Source organism: Anoplopoma fimbria, chromosome 16, assembly GCF_027596085.1.
Source record: "Anoplopoma fimbria isolate UVic2021 breed Golden Eagle Sablefish chromosome 16, Afim_UVic_2022, whole genome shotgun sequence".
In the NCBI taxonomy this organism is placed as follows: Eukaryota; Metazoa; Chordata; class Actinopteri; order Perciformes; family Anoplopomatidae; genus Anoplopoma; species Anoplopoma fimbria.
This window is the reverse complement of record NC_072464.1, coordinates 6,951,272-6,969,475: the sequence shown is the minus strand read 5'-3', so window position 1 is coordinate 6,969,475 and position 18,204 is coordinate 6,951,272. Positions and strand designations below refer to the sequence as shown.

At 41.1% G+C, this 18,204-nt stretch overlaps 2 protein-coding genes across 2 annotated transcripts in view; both read right to left on the bottom strand.

Moving 5' to 3' along the window:
• Window positions 1-139: 139 nt before the first annotated feature.
• LOC129104898 (SPEG neighbor protein-like) lies at window positions 140-2,544 on the bottom strand. The gene is given in 8 exon segments (XM_054615763.1): window positions 140-150; window positions 621-718; window positions 935-1,044; window positions 1,317-1,348; window positions 1,898-1,949; window positions 1,951-2,110; window positions 2,112-2,207; window positions 2,438-2,544. Coding segments are annotated over 8 exon segments (666 nt in total).
• A 3,886-nt stretch (window positions 2,545-6,430) lies between these two features.
• The window catches only part of LOC129104339 (striated muscle preferentially expressed protein kinase-like), a 40,066-nt gene continuing 28,292 nt past the window's right edge, over window positions 6,431-18,204 (bottom strand). Inside the window, 13 exon segments of the mRNA XM_054614975.1 lie at window positions 6,431-6,686; window positions 6,870-7,019; window positions 7,302-7,377; window positions 8,833-9,056; window positions 9,216-9,455; window positions 10,494-11,086; window positions 11,312-11,526; window positions 11,853-12,017; window positions 13,343-13,465; window positions 13,684-13,851; window positions 14,152-14,268; window positions 14,974-15,123; window positions 15,247-17,971. Of these exon segments, the coding sequence (XP_054470950.1) occupies window positions 6,431-6,686; window positions 6,870-7,019; window positions 7,302-7,377; window positions 8,833-9,056; window positions 9,216-9,455; window positions 10,494-11,086; window positions 11,312-11,526; window positions 11,853-12,017; window positions 13,343-13,465; window positions 13,684-13,851; window positions 14,152-14,268; window positions 14,974-15,123; window positions 15,247-17,971 (5,202 nt within the window).

Genomic DNA, 18,204 nt, shown 5'->3' with positions numbered 1-18,204 from the left:
GAAATATTTAGGCTTAAAAAGAAGTAGGTTTTGGGGATGGATTGACTTGTGTTTCAGATTATCTCTGCTGTGGTTGACATTTACTCATTCAGCTCAGCTTCACTCGAACCTCCCCATCTTCCAGCTGGATTTTGCTAATCTAGGATTTAGCTGTTATTGTCAACAAGGACAGGACAAAATTGTAGAAATTAATTATTCATTACAGTAATAAAAGTAAAAGTTAAAAACAACCTATGGATATTATATCATTCTATCTAACCCATCCCTCACATATACCATTTTAAGTAACCCTCTCATCTAATTGTTATGACTTCTGGTGACTAGTAGTTCTCTTGAATACCTATGTTGAATACACTTCCTGTAAGTCGCTTTGGATAAAAGCGTCTGCTAAATGACTGTAATGTAATGTTAAATGTTAAGAAGGTTGATGGCTCTGTATATTATTATGGTCAAATGCTGTCTTTTTCATTATAAAATCTTTCCCATTTCTATCAGAAACAAATATTGTTCTTTTAAGTACTATCATAATACTTGAATCAATAATTAACAAATACAAATAAATGCACTCCAAAAAGCGGTTAGCAAAAAAACTTCAATCTCATGGGCATGATTGAATGTACAGCTTGGAACACAGCATTGTGTTCCATGTTCTTTGCGATATAATGCAGCATTTTTGATGGTCAAGAACGTGTTGGTGTCTCCAATGTCGAAGAACACCCTGAAAGACAATCAGACTCCCAATATTATCACTATTTGATTTCCCTAGAATTAAAATCCCTGTCAATTAATTTGCATACCGTTATTGGATAATGTTTGTCCATGTGGCAATAGCTCACAAACAATGCCGATTCTACATGTACACACATCCTGAAAAGCTTAGTAAACACATAGACAGACATTATACCTGCTTATTGAATCATTTAAAAGAGCCTACCTGTCATCTTCTTCAATGTCGTCTCCATCTTTGAGCCAGGCAACATCTGGAGGAGGCTCCCCGCGTATTTCAGCCTTAAGCACCACTATTGTCCCTCTCTTGGCCTTTATGTTTTATTGTCTGTGTCTGTGTAGTTGTATAGTATGTGTATTTATTGTCTGTGTCTGTGTAGTTGTATAGTATGTGTATTTATTGTCTGTGTCTGTGTAGTTGTATAGTATGTATTTATTGTCTGTGTCTGTGTAGTTGTATAGTATGTGTATTTATTGTCTGTGTCTGTGTAGTTGTATAGTATGTGTATTTATTGTCTGTGTCTGTGTAGTTGAGCTGCTGCAACACTTGAATTTCCCCCATGGGGATCAATAAAGGAATATATAATAATGTTGTCTGGGCCTTTAGCAACCTTAACAGGAACTGGGAAAACATGATGCAATGACTCCGTCAGCCACATGTTTTGAGGAAGATCACAAAAGCTAGGATTGGATGATTCCACAAAGATAAAGTTGTATGGGAGATACAAGTAATCAATAAAGGAAAAGATTAGAATAGAACCTTGGCTTCATTAGCATCAAGTAATTTCTGGACGCAGTTAGAGCTCCGTCTTTACACTACACATGACATTACACTCCATTGTCCAGGAAAATTAGGTTTTTAGTAGACATTTAGGGAAAAACTCTTATTTGATTTCTTGCTAAGAGTTAGATGAGATGATTAATACCACTCTCATATCTCTCTTTGAAATATAAAGTCTACACCCAGAAGCTAGTTAGCTTAGCATAAAGACTAGAAATAGGGGGAAACCGATAGCCTGGCTCTGTCCAAAAGTAGCAAAAATGTATTTCACTAAATGCTGAAAAATTCCTTCAAGTTGTTTGATTAAAGTGTGATGCCTTAAACCATGCCAAATGAACAAAACTCAGATTAAACAACACATGCTAGCTACAGGCAACTATGTGTACACACCTTCCACTAGAATACAGGCAGATCCGTACGTCTGTCCGAATGGATCTCTGTCCGAACTTTTCCGTGTATTTTCCCAGATCAGCCAGAACCCCATCTCGAACCACGAGCGCCACAAAATCCAGGTCTTCAAAAACATAGCGGTACTTGGGACCGTCCTTCAGCTCTTTGCCGTCCTTGCACCAGACGATGAAAGGGCCTGGGAAAGCGCTGACTGCAATCCAGCTTTGCGGCGCTGCCCTCAACAAGAACCACATCTTTGAGCTCCTGCAAGATCTTTGGAGGGCCTTTCTCCCGAAGCTCTATACGCGACCTGTTTCAGAAAACAGGAATGTGAGAATCACTACATGCACTTTTTTTATGCCAAAGTGGAGTAAGTATGCTTCAAACGAAGCATATGCAAAGTTTCATAGAAAGAAGAACAGACAGGTGAAGGTGGAAGGACCAACAATCCCTTTGCTTGAAGCATACTGTCTGCTTTTAACTCTGCTAAAAAGGCTGTTGAATGTCAGTAATGCCAGCAGACATGGGATGTTTGGCTACCTGTGGCTGCATTACGAAGCTTGGATTCGGATAGCGGCCTCCTGGACCTGAGGATCGTTGCTGTTCAGAGTGCACCCAGGAGGGGGTGCAGCCTTCGCCTTGGACATCTGCAGTGATCAGAGCAGGTTAGCACCAGAAGGAGCTTGTAGAGGTCATTAAAAAAGTATTCCATATCCAATTGGCCTTTTTTATAGCAGACATTTTGACAGGCATGGGTGTTACATATAACCTTAAAAATGGCTCTGTCGTATTCAAGTGTCCTGGTAAGCCAGGGCAGAGTTAAATTCATGTCCATTCACATTAGCAGGACCCTGAAACTGAGGCAGCTAAATGGTATTCATCCGTTATTCATTTTATTATTTACACCTGTTCTTATCTCTCCTGCGACATGTTAAAAATTTCTTCTGTGAAAAGGCTATTTTTACTCTTGAAAGAGGTGTTTTTTCAACGATGAAATAATATGCATAATATGCTTTATATCTAGAGGTCCTCGAGGATCAAGGAGATTTTCCCTCTTTAGATATTAGCAAATACTCAGGATGCGCAACAAATGCTGCAGAGATACTTTGCCTTTCCTTATAAAGCCTTCATGTCGTGTGCTCCTGAGAATTTGGAGCAGTTTATAGTTTTGTTTGAGGTTTTGAAATGTGAGTCGACCCTGGTGAGACTTAAATGTTGGTCGTCGGGGTCATGTGGAGGGAGTGGCCTCAACATTCTGAAAATCGTGACCCTACTGTGGTGGAAACAAAGAGTCAAATTTATTATTTCTAAAATATTGCAAATTCAAGAAAGCTTCACGGTAAATTCATAGCTCTGCTGCCCCTTTTAAAACCAATATTCCATCCTGCTGCACAAACAAATTGCGACACTGTATTCATGTATGTGTCATATTTCCTTTATTTTGTTCATAGCCTTAACAGCTGTCATGCCATTGTCCATGCCAGATTCAGAAAGGTCACAAAATAAAAAGCAGCAGCTATAACAAACACAGTCACTCAATAAATAAACAAATTTGCGAAACACACACAAAAGCGGTCACATTCATATAATCAAAATATAGGAACTTCATTCATTTAACAAACTTTTTTTTCTCTGTGGGTCTAATATCCATCACGAGGCACTGCAACACATTCCACAAAATACGGCATAGGATTTTAATACAAAACGTGAAGCGGTCAACATCTTTTTTTCCAAATCCCTGTTGGCTGCTTATAAACGGTTTTAATTTAATTTAATATGATTAAATAACATAATATATTGCACAGACGTTTGGAGTTGAATGCATGCTGATCTTGCATGTTTTCATTCAGGTTTTTAAAACAACTTCCTCTGTGGTTAACTTCTACTCTGCATAGGAAAAGGACCGAGCCAAAAAGGACAAAGGGCAGTATTTATCTAGCATTAGCATTAGAATATATAGAAGTAGTAAAATAGTTTCATAGAATTACCAACACTCTCTCGTAGTCAATAAACCAATTATAACAACTCATGATGTTGCTTAATGTGTGACGCAGCTCAGCGTGATATCGTCATAAAAGACATAAAAGTCCTTGATACTTCCTTTAAAATGAATCCAATCTGTCACAGAAATAACACTTTGTGTGTGAAGCATGCAAATCCGTATTTGGTATTGACACATGTAACAGAAAAGGGATAAAAAGAATCTGTGCAAATGTTTCACATGCTGGTCTTAAAACTGAATTTGCCCTCACTAAACAAAGCGGAAAGGAACAACACAACTTTCAATTTACCGGAAAATAATCAGATAAATCGGATGATCGATGCATCAATGAGGCATTAATATGCCCGAAGATGGACTTCCAAACAAATATTTAGCAGGAATCTAAAGGGGATATTATGCATTTTCTCTGATGTGAAACTTTTTTGGAAACAGATGTTCAACACTAATACTTTTAATCCAACCAAGAGACAAATGTCAGCAAGAGCCCAATCGCAGTCCTTAATACTGTCCTTGAAGAGGACAATTTACATGCTTTAAGGGAATAAAACTAGAGGGATCAAATTTATGTTTTTTTCGGAGCACATTGGTTGTCGAGTGGTTACAGTGCATGGCACTTTACCGCTCTGTCCAGGGTTTGATTCCACCCTTGTTGCATTTAACACCCCTCTCTTCGCCCCATTTCAAGTCGCTGTCTCTAAAGCTGTCAATCAAAGCAAAAATTGACCCATTATGTAATGGTTTGCAAATCAACCAGGCATGTATCGTCACATTTACAATCTCTTGCTGATGAACAAAGACCTGTTTTTTGTTAAGCCATACCTCATTATATCTCATATATGGAGCTTGGATAAGGAGGAAATGTTGAAATATTTCTAATAAAGCGCTCTAAGGATTGTCTAAGATTTATAACATTTCTGATTTCATGTTTTGTTTACGCAGGGACTAAGTATTGCGTGTGTATTGAATTTATGTTTTCATCACTGTGTTCAGTGTTTTGTAAGCTCGTATGGGCTGTAAACCAAAAAGGAACATGATGCTTCATTAAGGGATTCAATAAATAATAATTCATAATTGAATTATAACCAATTCAATTCCTACTGGTCGGGCATTTAAAGACTAATTTATATTTTAAAAAACAACAGGTAAATCAAACTTTCTTTTTTAAAGCAATAGCTGTTAGCAGTTGGAGATAACAGCTCAAATAAGACCTAATACACTCAACAATTACTTAATAAACATCATTTCTCAATGAGTTGCTAATAGGTTAAGGGCTCTTGGAGGCACACCAGTATCACCAGTGGGAGATTCAGTTAACCACTGACCCCTAGTTAATCTTCCATGTAATTATGGTTTTGTAGCTCAGGTAATGTGCTGTATGCACACTCTTAAGAACACACCGATTCAGTTGACTCAGCACATTTCCTTTAAGTCAACTGATGAGAGTAAATGGATCCTTTACACTGGGCTGAGTGGAAGAGATATCTGAACTGGATGCCAATGTGCTAGTTGCTAGCCTCCTTGTGGTGAATAAACTAGTGCCTGCCAAGCACCAACACAGTGACCGTCCTGCATGGAGCCACTGGTGCTGTGCCAGAAATGATGATCTAGTAACAAATTCTAAAACTAAATTTATGATTTTGAGAATGAGCCGATTCATTACTATAGCAAGTAACATTATGGAGGAAATTTGTGCTGCTTGTAAGAGTCCTTTTCTGATAGCCCTTGTAGAGAATCCTCAGATGTATCCTCCATACTCAGTATTAAAAACTCAGAACAAAAAAAGTAAGTGGAACTGCTACAATCTTGACAATCATTGAAATGCTACAAATACCCTGTAGCACGAATAAATTGGATTAAGTGTATGGATCATCGTAGAATGAACATCTGGTCAGGAAACATTTGAATATGAAACTATAGACGGATAAAGCAGAGGTGTTACTATGGGAAAAAAAGGCATTCATTGTTTTTACCCTCCTTGTTTTGAAATTGTGCAGTATTCATAATTTTCTAATCTCGTGACCAACTATGTTTTTAACCTCAAAACGCAATTACAGCAGTTTTAGGCCTTCCATGGTGGGTAACTACAACATATTAATATATCATTCCCTCTAATCATTGGAGAGTTGACAGTAAGAAAGGAAGTAGTTTATCCAAAATGTATGCAAAGTTACAAACCTTGAGGTACTAACTTGAAGACGACATCCTGCCTTGTGCGAACAAGGTCCACCAGATAAAAAAATACTCAGGCTCTTGTAACTTTGTAAGAGTTCCCTTAAGTGTGAAATCGTTTTTTTAGATTCACTTTAAGAACCACAAAAGAAAAAGAAGTGACGTCTCCGTGGATCACAGCCACTGCTGGTTTCTTGAGTGTTTTGTTTAGTTTTTTTCTTCACGACCAAGTTCAACAACTCAAACCTCAAAACCCTGAAGGGACCGCCCCACCTCACGGCCCAAAGTCCTGTCTCGCTCTGAGGATGCTCCTCGACGCCCGTTAAGTCTGGACAACTGGTGTTTGGAAGCCTGTTTTTTTTTCACTGGATGACAGGTGTGGTGGGTGAGGTTGGCACATTTGGCGTGGCGGGGCTGGTGGGGGTTTGTGGCGAGCTCTGGTAGGACCGCAGGAGGACTTTGTGCTTGGTGGCCACCTCCTCTCGCCTGCGCTGCTGGTCGGCCAAGAATTCCTTGAGACGGGTAGTTGTAAAGGTGAGAGTCTGCCTGCGAAGGCGCATCAGGTAGGCATCTTGGAGCCAGGAGTTATTGAAGCAGTCCTTAATGGAGGGGCGGGCCCTGTGGAAGACCAGACAGTGAGGATCCAAATATGCAAAGATTTTAGAGAAATTTAAAAAACAAAATGGATCGCTTGACATATTTTGTGAAAAATGTGATGCCACGACATTGAGTAAGTGATCAGTTTGCATTCAGCCATCAGCAACGATAGAAAATCGGATAAGGAACTCATGTTCGTCTTACCACGGGTAGCTACAGAGGATCTTTTTGAGAAACAGAGAGGCACTTTGGGACACATTCTGGTAGAGCTTAGAGAGGTCAAACTTTGCCGCCTGGATCCTCGCTTCCGTCTCCTGAGGATCATTTTCAATGAAAGGCGACTTGCCGCTCAACCTGGAAAACCAGGGGGAAGATTTGACACTCACAAAACGGCAAGGATCCCTCAAAACACGTCACAATAAACACAATAAAATGGAAGATTGATCAGGTGGTTAGTTGTGAAGTGAATAAATATCACAAGAGTAATAAGATGTCCACACCGTGTTTGATTACAGTATATAGAAAAAGATCTGAAATGCAAATTTTCAATCACAAGACTCATTTCACATAAAGAGCACATGTACGTTTCTATTTAAAGAAGTCTTGCTGGGAGGAAGCTGTGAAAGCCGTACTCACATGATGAAAGTCAGTACGCCCACGCTCCAGATGTCAGCTGGAGGACCCACAACATCCCCTTTCAACATCTCTGGAGCTGCAAGAAGAAGGTAAAAAATATTAAACTTTAATTACATCTGCAATATGTCTTTGTACCACATAAACAATATGCAATTACGTAATGGTGTGAGTCTTTTTTAATCTATGAATGGATAGTTTAAGTTAGTTTTTTATGTGTTTCAATAGCTAGTGCATTACCACTGACATAACAGACACATAAACCGTACACGTCATTAGTAATCACAGAAGATCTGTATCAATAATTTGTACCCAACAATCTCTTAAAATAAGCAAAGAATAAGAGTATAATAAGAATAAAATTTCTCTTTTTGACTTAAAACTGTTCTGTATCATCAAGTGTTTTTCGTTTCATTTTCTTCCTAATAAATGATGAAATAATGCACACTTCAAGAAGCAAGAAGGTTAGATTTTTTACCACAGCGTTGATAAATCCATAGCAAGATTTCTGAAGTGAATCCTAATTTTTATGCCTTTGAGTGGCTTACCTTAACGGTCACCCTTAAATCAGAAAAAAATAAAATAAATTGTAGTGCTATTTATCAATCTAGCTTGCTTTGGTTTGAGTTGCCTAGTTTTGGATAGTATAATGTGACAATATGGCACTCGGCTTGTGGTACTCAAAGGGGCAAAAAAAATATAATTTGAAAAACTCAACAGCGACGTCTCTTTCCAGAAATCATGACCCGGTTAGTCAAGATTATCCACAGATCTTGTTGTGAGCAGTTTCATGTCGGAAATACTCTCTTTCAACCATAACTCCTATATTGAAATGAAGGCAGATAGCTCTACGGCCGATATCTACAAAACTAGGCAACTCACACCAAAACCATCTACATTTATAAATGGCACCACAAGTAAGAGGACATGTATTTTTGGACATCATCAGATACTCAGTAAATCCATAGAACACATTTATATACAGCAATGTCTCTTAATGTGCTCAGAGACATTCATTTCTCTCAGGGACTTATATTATTTGTGATTTTTGTGTGTGATAATTGCTTCGTGTGGGCAAATAAATTTAGTCATAATCTTGTGTGTTTGTACTATGTCCTCATGTCCCACTTGCAAGTATCAGTACAGGATTTGTATTGACCTGACCAATCCAATACATGCAATCATTGATTTTTGGCCACTTGAGGGCAGCGTAACAACCTGTAACCACACTGACAAGTCACCTTATAAGGTAGATATGACTAATGTGTTTGCAAACAGTTGCTATTTACACATTCAGAAAAGATAAAGTCTGATATCAGTCTTATTTAAGCTCTGTTACCAGCTCCTAAAGCAAGTATCTGGTACTTAAGCCACTAAATGCTGCTCTATATTCACCAGCTAATGCAAGATGCGCATAAGTTCCATAAAGCAGAGGGAATCTGGGTGCAATTTGATCTAATGTTAACATAAAATATATTGATTATAGCAGCTTTACATTTACATTCCCAGTAGTGTGTGTAAAACAGGCACTTACACATATACTCCAGTGTTCCGATAGGAGGGCTGAACTGCTTGAGGAAGAGGGGGTTGTAAGTCTGAGCACTGCCAAAGTCAATAATCTTGATGACGTTCATGTAGGTGATGATGACGTTCTCTGGCTTGATGTCCAGGTGGAGGATGCGTCGGGTGTGGAGGTAGTCCAGACCCTGGAGGATCTGCACAATGTAGGTCACCACGTCATCCTCTGAGTAACGGAACCTGGATCACACCAGAAAACAGCTTGTCAGAGGGCTCCGGGGGAAGAATAATTTATGGTAGATTTCATTGATGCAAATAAAGTCTTCTCATTTGGTATAAATAGAAAAAATCAACATCAGAGAAGCAACTACTTTACAGAGTACAGCGGTTTGGTCTCACCTGTCTATGAGGCTGAAGAGCAGCTCCTTCCCACTGCAGTACTCAGAGATGAGCACCAGGTAGCGCGGGGTGACGTAAGCTTCATGCAGGGCCATGATCCTGTCATGGTGAAGGGACTTGAGGATGTCGTATTCCTGCAGCACCGTCTGCTTGCTGTTGGCCTCATATGGAACAATCTTAGCCATGAAGAGGTTGCCCGTGGCGTTTTCCCGGCACTCACGGATCACACCGAACCGACCCCTGTGTGACAAGGAAGTAGTCAATGGTTCCTTTTCTGAATGCGATGTGTCCCACGGGCAAAAAGAGCACAGAGAGATTTATGTACAGCTCAGCTATTAATCCAAAAATCTAACGTAGCTGGTATTTTTGGCTTGTGGTGAAATACTTTAAAATGAAAGACATGCATAAGGCATTTATTTATTCATAAAAGAGTTTTAACTCTTTGTCCTCTCGAATAAACTACTAATGAAATACAGAATCTTTGGGGCCCTTTTTATTGTTTTTATATCGCGAAAGATGTACTCAGCTGCTCTACTTAAGTACAAATACTATATTGTGAAAATACTTCACTACAAGTAAAAGTCTTGCATTCAAAACTTTACTTAAAGGTGCAGTGTGTCGGATTTGGCAGCATCTAGTGGTTGGATTATAGATTGCAACCAACTGAAATTTCACCTGTGTGCCAAGCATGTAGGAGAACTGGGGTGCCCGACGCAAAAACGGAAATGTTTGGTTTGTCTGTTCTGGGCTACTGTAGAAACATGGCAGTGCAACATGGTGTACTCCGTGACGAGTGCACACTCCCTATGTAGACAGCTCATTCTAAGATTCTTATTTTCATTTGATTATACACTAAGGAAAGAAAAACGTATTCAAATATTATTACAATTATACAATATAACCACCTAAATGCTACACACTGGACATTTATGTAAAAATAAATAAAAATAAGTATTTTCAACAAAATGTATCAAAAGTAAAAAGTAGTCATTGTGCAGGATCAATATTACCTCTATAATAATGTGTATGTTGCATTTTTACTGCCGTAGATGTTGAAGGTTGTGCTAATTGTAACTCCTCTATATACAGTTGGGTAGTCTGATCTGGAGCAATGCTTCACATTCTATCTGATCATCATATGTTTGTATCGTCTCTGTCATGTGACAGTCAACTTTTCATGAGCTCAGAAAAACAGCAGATCAATTTTCCAGCTGATCCAAGAGGCTTTTAGAACAGATCAATTAGCTTAAAAGGTGGGAGAATTTTCTCTGCTGTTACCTTGCTTTCTCATCCATGAAGGTGTAAGGCTTCTGTGGAACTCCCTGGCGCAGAGATCCCTCTCCAGGCTTTCCCAACGGCGTCCTGCGTCCCGAAGGAGTGGCTCGTCCTGACGGTGTGACCCGTCCAGAAGGGGTGACCCGTCCGGACGGGGTGCTCCGACTGTCCCCTCCCTGAATCAGTGGCGTCAAGCTCTGCACCACCACCATGGGCGGTGAGACAGCCACGGGTACTGAGACAGTCATGGGAGTGACTGAAACAGTTGTGGTTGCCACGGTGGAACTAGATTGAGAAGGTGGAGTAACACGGTACATCGGTACAGATGAAATAGGTTTACCGATGACCGGTGCGGGTGTTGGTACAGGAGAAGGGGACTTGCTGGTTATTTGATGGATCGCATTTACAGGACTTTGAGGTTTGGGTGGGACAACAGGGGGGGTCGCCAATTTGGTTTGGGGTTTGCCAACACTGATGCTAAGGGTGGTCTTGGCTTTGGCTACCGGGGCTTGGACGGCTGCGGCTGCCTGAGCAGGAGCTTGTTCCGAGGGAGCTGTGCTAACGGGCGGAGAAACAGCAGGACGTCTAGCATCGACCTGCACCGTGGGTTTGGTGGTTACTGCAGGAGCTGAAATAACCACGGATGGAGCAGGAGCACGGCTAGCATGGACCTGCACCGTGGGTTTGGTGGTTACTGCAGGAGCTGAAATAGCCACGGATGGAGCAGGAGCACGGCTAGCATGGACCTGCACCGTGGGTTTGGTGGTTACTGCAGGAGCTGAAATAACCACGGATGGAGCAGGAGCACGGCTAGCATGGACCTGCACCGTGGGTTTGGTGGTTACTGCAGGAGCTGAAATAACCACGGATGGAGCAGGAGCAGAAGTTGAAGGCGGGACAGGTGTTGCTGTAGTGGATTTACTTGGAGCTGGTTTAATGGGAGGCACTTTCATGGATGACTTCATCACCACAGGGGGTGGCGGAGTAGTTGCAGGAACAGTCTTCACCACTACAGGAGCACTGGATTTAGCTGGTTCTAATGAGAGACAAGGAGAGGGAGGACACACATGATCTCGACTTGACACGACTTGATCCGGTATATGAAAAGGATAACACATACAATCTGAAGATCTACAACAAAGAAGACACCTTCAGCACATTGTCCAATGTGATAGAAACATTTGCAACGTGTAGTGTCCCAGATAAAAAGTATCCTCGACATACACATAAAAAACTATAATGGGTGGAGCAAAACAAAAACTACACTTAAACACAAAACTTTAATCCTTGCAGAATCTGTACATTTATCAGAATATAAAAACATTGAAAGTTCTTAAAGAGCTTCTTTGAGATAATACATACCTGAAGCACTCAGGCTCACTACCTCTGACAGGTTGCTGTAGGGGCCCTGGCCAGCTTTATTGACACAGGCCACCCTGAACCTGAAGGAGCCCCCTGCTGGCAAGTCAACCACATTGTAATAACAGTCTGCCACCCCTGTAGCCATGATCAACCAGTTGGTCTCACCTGGGGAGCAAAAATATCATTGATAATTGTGTCCAAGTTATTTAAGAGCCAGTTTATAGTAGTATTGCATCACACTTCTCATTATTCTAAATCCCAAAACAAACACCTTGTTTTGCTATGTATAAGCAAGCCTCATTTATTATACATGTTGATGTTATGATATGGTACATATTAGTACAAATATATATTTAATTCTGTTAAATGGTGGTCCTTATGTGGCAAGGCTGCTATGCTGTATTTATGGTTCAGGTTGTTATATCTCATCTGCGGTAACCATGTAGTTCACTACTTCACCTTCAACTCTGCGTGCCAGAGCCCACGTGTTGCCATAGTAACCCTAAAATCCGTTATTATTGATGTAGTCTATTTGATTTGATTTTCATTAGAATGATGTTGTTTATTATCTTGTTTGATGACTTTGCATGTGTTGCATGGTCCCGAAGCTGATTTGGGAAATAAAGTGATTCTTAATAAATACTTCCTGTTTTTACCCACATTATATGGTTTGAGACCCCATTATGCTTAGATATATGTCAACCATCCATTAGGACTAGGCGATTTAGCTTATAAATAGCATCTTATTAAACTAAACCACAATATATAATACATATCTAAATATTTTCTCTTAAATAGCATTGAACCCTATGATGCACTTGAAGAAACCAGTGTGATAATTCCAGCAAACTTAGCTGAAAACACTTAGAGGTGGTTTTCTGTCATGTTCTTTGGAAATGTTTTATTATTAAGATTGACTAATTATTCACAAAACTGATTTTTTTTTTTTAAATACAGTTCGCAGGCAGTAGTGATTATCATTAGTTTGATTTATAACTCAATATAAATTAATTTAGTCTTTTTTTTTTTTTTTTTACTTATTTATTATTGAAGGACTGACTTATTGAATGAATGTGAATTTGCATCACATTCAAGGGAATATCACTTTTACTCAAGTCAGTTCTTACATGCTCTTAATGCCATGCGCTCTACAGGCTCTTTCCTGCTTCCCTCCAGAATCCAAAAACACACCCCTCAAACACACATCCATGCTCATATGCCACACACACTCCCCCAAGAGAGTGCGTCTGTGAGAGGGAGAGAGCCGACAGAGAAGCAAAACGCCAAAGCGTGACAATTAATATTTGGACTCAATGTTCGCAGTACAGTCATTTACCACATTCCACCAACAAAAAGCCACAACAGATTGAGTATATTGAATTATTCACCCAACCCTCGCATCCATGGGGTTTGATCTAAAAATAATTTGTGGACATCTGACAATGTTCACCAGTTAATAAGACATTATATCATTGTTAGTAAACACTGACCCTCTGCTATCCTCTCCAGAGAGTATGTGCAGGGGGCCATGGTATCTGAGGGCCTCCACAGTACCAGGGCTGTGTTGTTGTACTTCTGAGGTATTTCTGGGGTCCCAGGACGATTAGGCAGACCTGTACAAACAAAAATATTGCTATTATATACGTATCACTTGCCCTCCAGTTTCTTCCCTAGCTCTCTGTTGTCTATCCAGCAGACTAACAGTACTCACTATGGTATTTACTTATATACAGTACAACATACGGAAACTGTATATTGTTTATAGGACAACTAACACAGTCTCATGCTCCTCACAGATAGACATAAAAGTGGTGTATGTCTCAGTTCTTACGAGCAAGAGATATTGTGCAAGAGCTGGACACTGTGGCCAAGGGGCTTGTAGCAACACATTCATAGACCCCTGCATCCTTTTTGGTGGTTTGCATGATCATCAGTAGCTGTCGGCCATCAGGGCAGGCGATCATATTCATCCTGGCATCAATCTCCAGGGGCTTCTTATCTGAGGAAACACACATAAAATGGTCTTTAATTGTGAGATGTAACAATGAAGATTTAAGTTTATCTGATTTAGCAATAATTCAAATGATAAATGTTGGTTTCTAGTGTAATAAAGAATGTAATTTGTTTATCTTGTTTCCTGTACCATTTTGTCATGTTAACTTGTGTTATTACGTAGCAGGATGCAATGTAAGCGATCATTATGCCTCTGCACTCATGCACCAAGATAAGTGATTCTGACCATCCATCTGTGTGACTATCACCTAAGTAGCAATGCCATATTTAAATAAGAGATTCTAACCTTTCAGCCAGGTGATGTGTGGGTGGGGACTGCCTGCTGGCAGACAGCTGAGTGTGACTGGATCACCCTCCAGAAGGACATGATCTCTCAGCTTGATGTGGAATACTGGAGGGAAATCTGTGAGCAAAGGACATAAGATCACTTAAATAATCCGTACTATATATTGTGAGAAAATTAAAAGTTATGATTTACTGTACACAGTGATTGTTAAGAACATCATTATATGAAGCACTTAACAATCCTCCCCAGTATGAGCTAGGAATGTTGTTGTCTTGTTTATTATCCCTCTTAATTTCTTCTGTTTTTATGAAGAATATGTATAAGACATACAAAGGCATCACATGTACATTTATGGACCAATCAAATGCTATGTGTTCACTGATGTTGACCTAGAATCTAAGTGTTAAGGTTTGGTAAATCATGTGGCAGTATGTAAGAAAGGTAACATAAAGCAATAGTTTGACATTTTGAAAAATCACTCTCATATCTATATGTAAAATATGAAGCTACAGCCAGAGGCCAGTTGAGAGACTGGAAAAGGGAAAACAGCCGGCCTGGCTCTGGAATCCCTTCCTGATATATCCTCTGGTTGCCTGGCAACCTCACACTGATGACAAAAAACAAACAAACAGAGTTTCCACTCTTTCTTCGAAGCTAAGCTAACTGGCTGTTGGTTATAGCCTTATCTTTAGTGACGGATACAAGAATGGTGTACTTATCTAACTCTGGGATAAAGTATATCTCAAAATGTAATCTATTGCTTTAAGCTCTAATTACCTTACCCTTGACACAATGCAACCACAATCTCTTTATGTAACTTACCTGAAGCCAATCTGGAGTACTGGCGGCCACGTAGGGAACTATTTTCTCTGGAGATTGCTGTTGGTATATCAGGCTGTGATACTGTCTTGTCTCGCCTCCCTCTGGTTAGGCCCCATCGATCCCAGCGGGATCTGCGCTCGCCCTCCGCAACTTTACAAGAATAAAACAATTGACTCCATAAATGAACCATCATGCATTTAAGAAAGTGTAATTGATAGTGCTCTACAACCATGACTAAATATATTTTGAAATAAAGGTCTATGCCATACAAACCTTTTGATGTTTCTGACTTTAGGCTGGACATGGAGTCTAGAGACTCTGTCGAGGCACCATTACTGGCCTGAGATGCCAGCTGGTTCTGAGGAACACTAGCAACCTTTGTTGCACGACTCTCTGATGTTGCACGACGAAGCATGGACAGAATGGGTGTCCTCTTGGTTTCCTTGTCGTCTGATGCTTTCCTTTCCTCTGAGTAGCTGCGAATTCTTGTGGAGATCCCAGCCACGGTTGATTCAATCTTTCTGCGCATTGCTAAGACCGGTGATTCATTAGGTTTCTTAAGCTCCTTTTCATCTTGTTCCACCAAAGTATTACCTCCACCATCCATTCCCACTTCCTTCTTGTCTTGTGACCCTCTACGGCCGAGAGACCAGGAAAGTCTACGTCTCAAAGGAACATCTTCTTCTTCGGTCATTTCGACCTTGCGCTCAGTTGACGAAGCTCTCTTCAGGCGCATAGAGAGCCTTTTCATAAAGCCTTGGTCCTTTTGAGCTTCACGCAGATCCTGGACTGACTTCGACTTCTCCTCAAGTCTTCTTGATGCAAGTTCCAATGGCGCACCAATCGGCCCAGGTCTGTATATGTCTTCACCTGACTCTGTTGAGTCTGATGAAGCCGCTTGTGATTTGTCCTCATTCTTTGAACGTGACAGGAATTTTAGACTTCTTGACAGGGAAGACTCACGTTTTTTGAAGCGGGCCTCGAAGACCTCTTCAGAGGTAATATCCTCAAAGTCAACTCCTGCTGAGAGCTCTTGTTGGGGTGAGGAATGTGTGGTCGTCCTTGGGGGACTAGGTTCCTTTGTCATCATTTCTGGCGACGCTACCCTGGAGTATACTGCAGGGTGCACAGTGGTTGACATCATGGCTGGCTTTGGTTGACCAGGTACAGCAGAGGAGACGCTGGCAAGTGAAGATGTGGGTGCAAATGTTTCCGTTGATACTGAAGGTGACGAGTCTGCTGGAGCAACAACCGGTGTGGAGGGGCCTAAAGGTTGCTCATTGAGAGGCTGAACTGCAGGGACCATGATGGTCTGCATAATACTTGCATATGCTGAGGTCCTTCCATCTGGAAGGACAACTCGAGCAGGAGGCGCAGGTGTTACACAAGTTGACACAACATTTGCTGATGGGTGGGAATATCCTTGTGTTGGTCTCACCATAACTGAGCTTGTGGTTATGATCATATCAGAAGATTTAGCAGGCATATTTACTTCTTCTTCTGCACTTTGTTCAGAAACATCGACATGTCCTTCAGCATTTGGTTCGGCATCACTGACAATTATTTTCTCTTCTTCTTTCATAATCCGTTCTTTTTCTTCTTTCTCATTTCCTCCCTCGTCTTCCTCCATTTTCTCTTCTATTTCAGAGCTTTGGACAGCAAGAGGAGGTGTAGGAATTCTCTGGCCCGTATACTCTGATTCAATCATTGGTTCTTCTGATATGCTCATGTCCTTCTCTGAGAAACCACTAGTGCTCGATCGCTCATCAAAATTACTATCCGTAGTCAGCCCTTCCATCTTTTCGTTCATAGTCTCATCCTGCTTTATCTCTCTCTCCATTAATGATTCCTCGCTTTCTGCTTTAGTTGGACTTTCCTGCACAACGGACTCTGGTGTCGGTGGTTTTGGCGAAGGTTCCCTGGGTGTCACTGGACGGGATTCTAGCTTGATTTGCTCAGTAAGAGCTGACATAGATATGGCCTCCTTGAGCCTTCTCTCTTCTACCTGTGCCAAGGGAATCTCCAAGGGAGCTCCCGACCGGCGGTGTAAAGCGATAGGTTCTGAATCACCTTGACTGAAAGAAGCAGTTTTGCGCAAAATCTTGGGTTTGGGAACTTCCTCCATTGCAGAATCGCTGGATGCAGCTCTAATTAGTGGGGGTGGGCCCAAACGAGCAGTACGAGAGAAGCGTTTTTCATCTCCCATTCCTAATGTTTCCAACAGAGGCCCCCTCAGTCCACTCATCTTGTTGTCCGCAGAGCCACCACGGAGCAGTCGCTGTCGCATCATCTCCAGTTTAAGAGCGTAGTCTTCTTGACTCATCTTGGCAGTTCCTGGGCTGGTGCTCCTTCTTGGTAGTTCCATAGAGACAGCTTTCTTGAGAACTCTCCTTCCATCCTCTTGGTTTCCTTCTCCAGCTCCTTCCTCAGGTGTAATCTTGAGCAGCAATGCACTGTCGGCAGAGCCTCCACGTCTTAGCTCTCCTCTCCGTCGTCCACCCTCTGGTTTGTCTGACTCCATGCTTGAACCCCTTCGCAGGGGTTTTCTAGTCAGCTGTGACTTTTGTGGCAATTCCGCCGTTGTTTCCTCATCTGAGGAACCCCTGTCATTGTCCTGTGACGACCTTTTCCGGACGCGGCCTTTAGCTGATAATTCGACCCCTTCTTTATCCATTTCTTTAGGGTCACACTCCATAGCCTCCTGGGCTTGAACAGGGGACGCAGACCATTTACTTGTTCCATCCTGCTTTCCTGTTTCCTGCTCATTTGTCTGGATTTCATTAAGTGACATCCTTGATCCAGAGAATTCCATGTTAAGCGGCATTGGAAGGAATGGCAGTTCATCAATGTCTTCATCGGAATCTGAAGATGATGATGGCACAGGTGAACCTTCTTTAAGGTGCCTGGGAACGGCAATGGAGATATGACTGGAGGAATCGTTCAGCAACTCAGGTATGGACCTCATGACCATTTTTGATTTATAGCTGATTAGTGAACGCTGTAAAAGAGGAAATATAATTAAATAAAATACATTTTAAAATGTAAAACATGACCAATGAATTATTCGTCACATTCTGGGTGTAATTAAAAGTAGAAGCTTAACAGGAAATAAAACACTCACCTGCCATTTTCTACGGGATACAAACTTCCTCAGGGACTCTGAGCTTATGGCCTTCCCCTTGCTAAGTGTCTGTAAAATGAATATACATTAAATGTTATAAAAAGGAATGA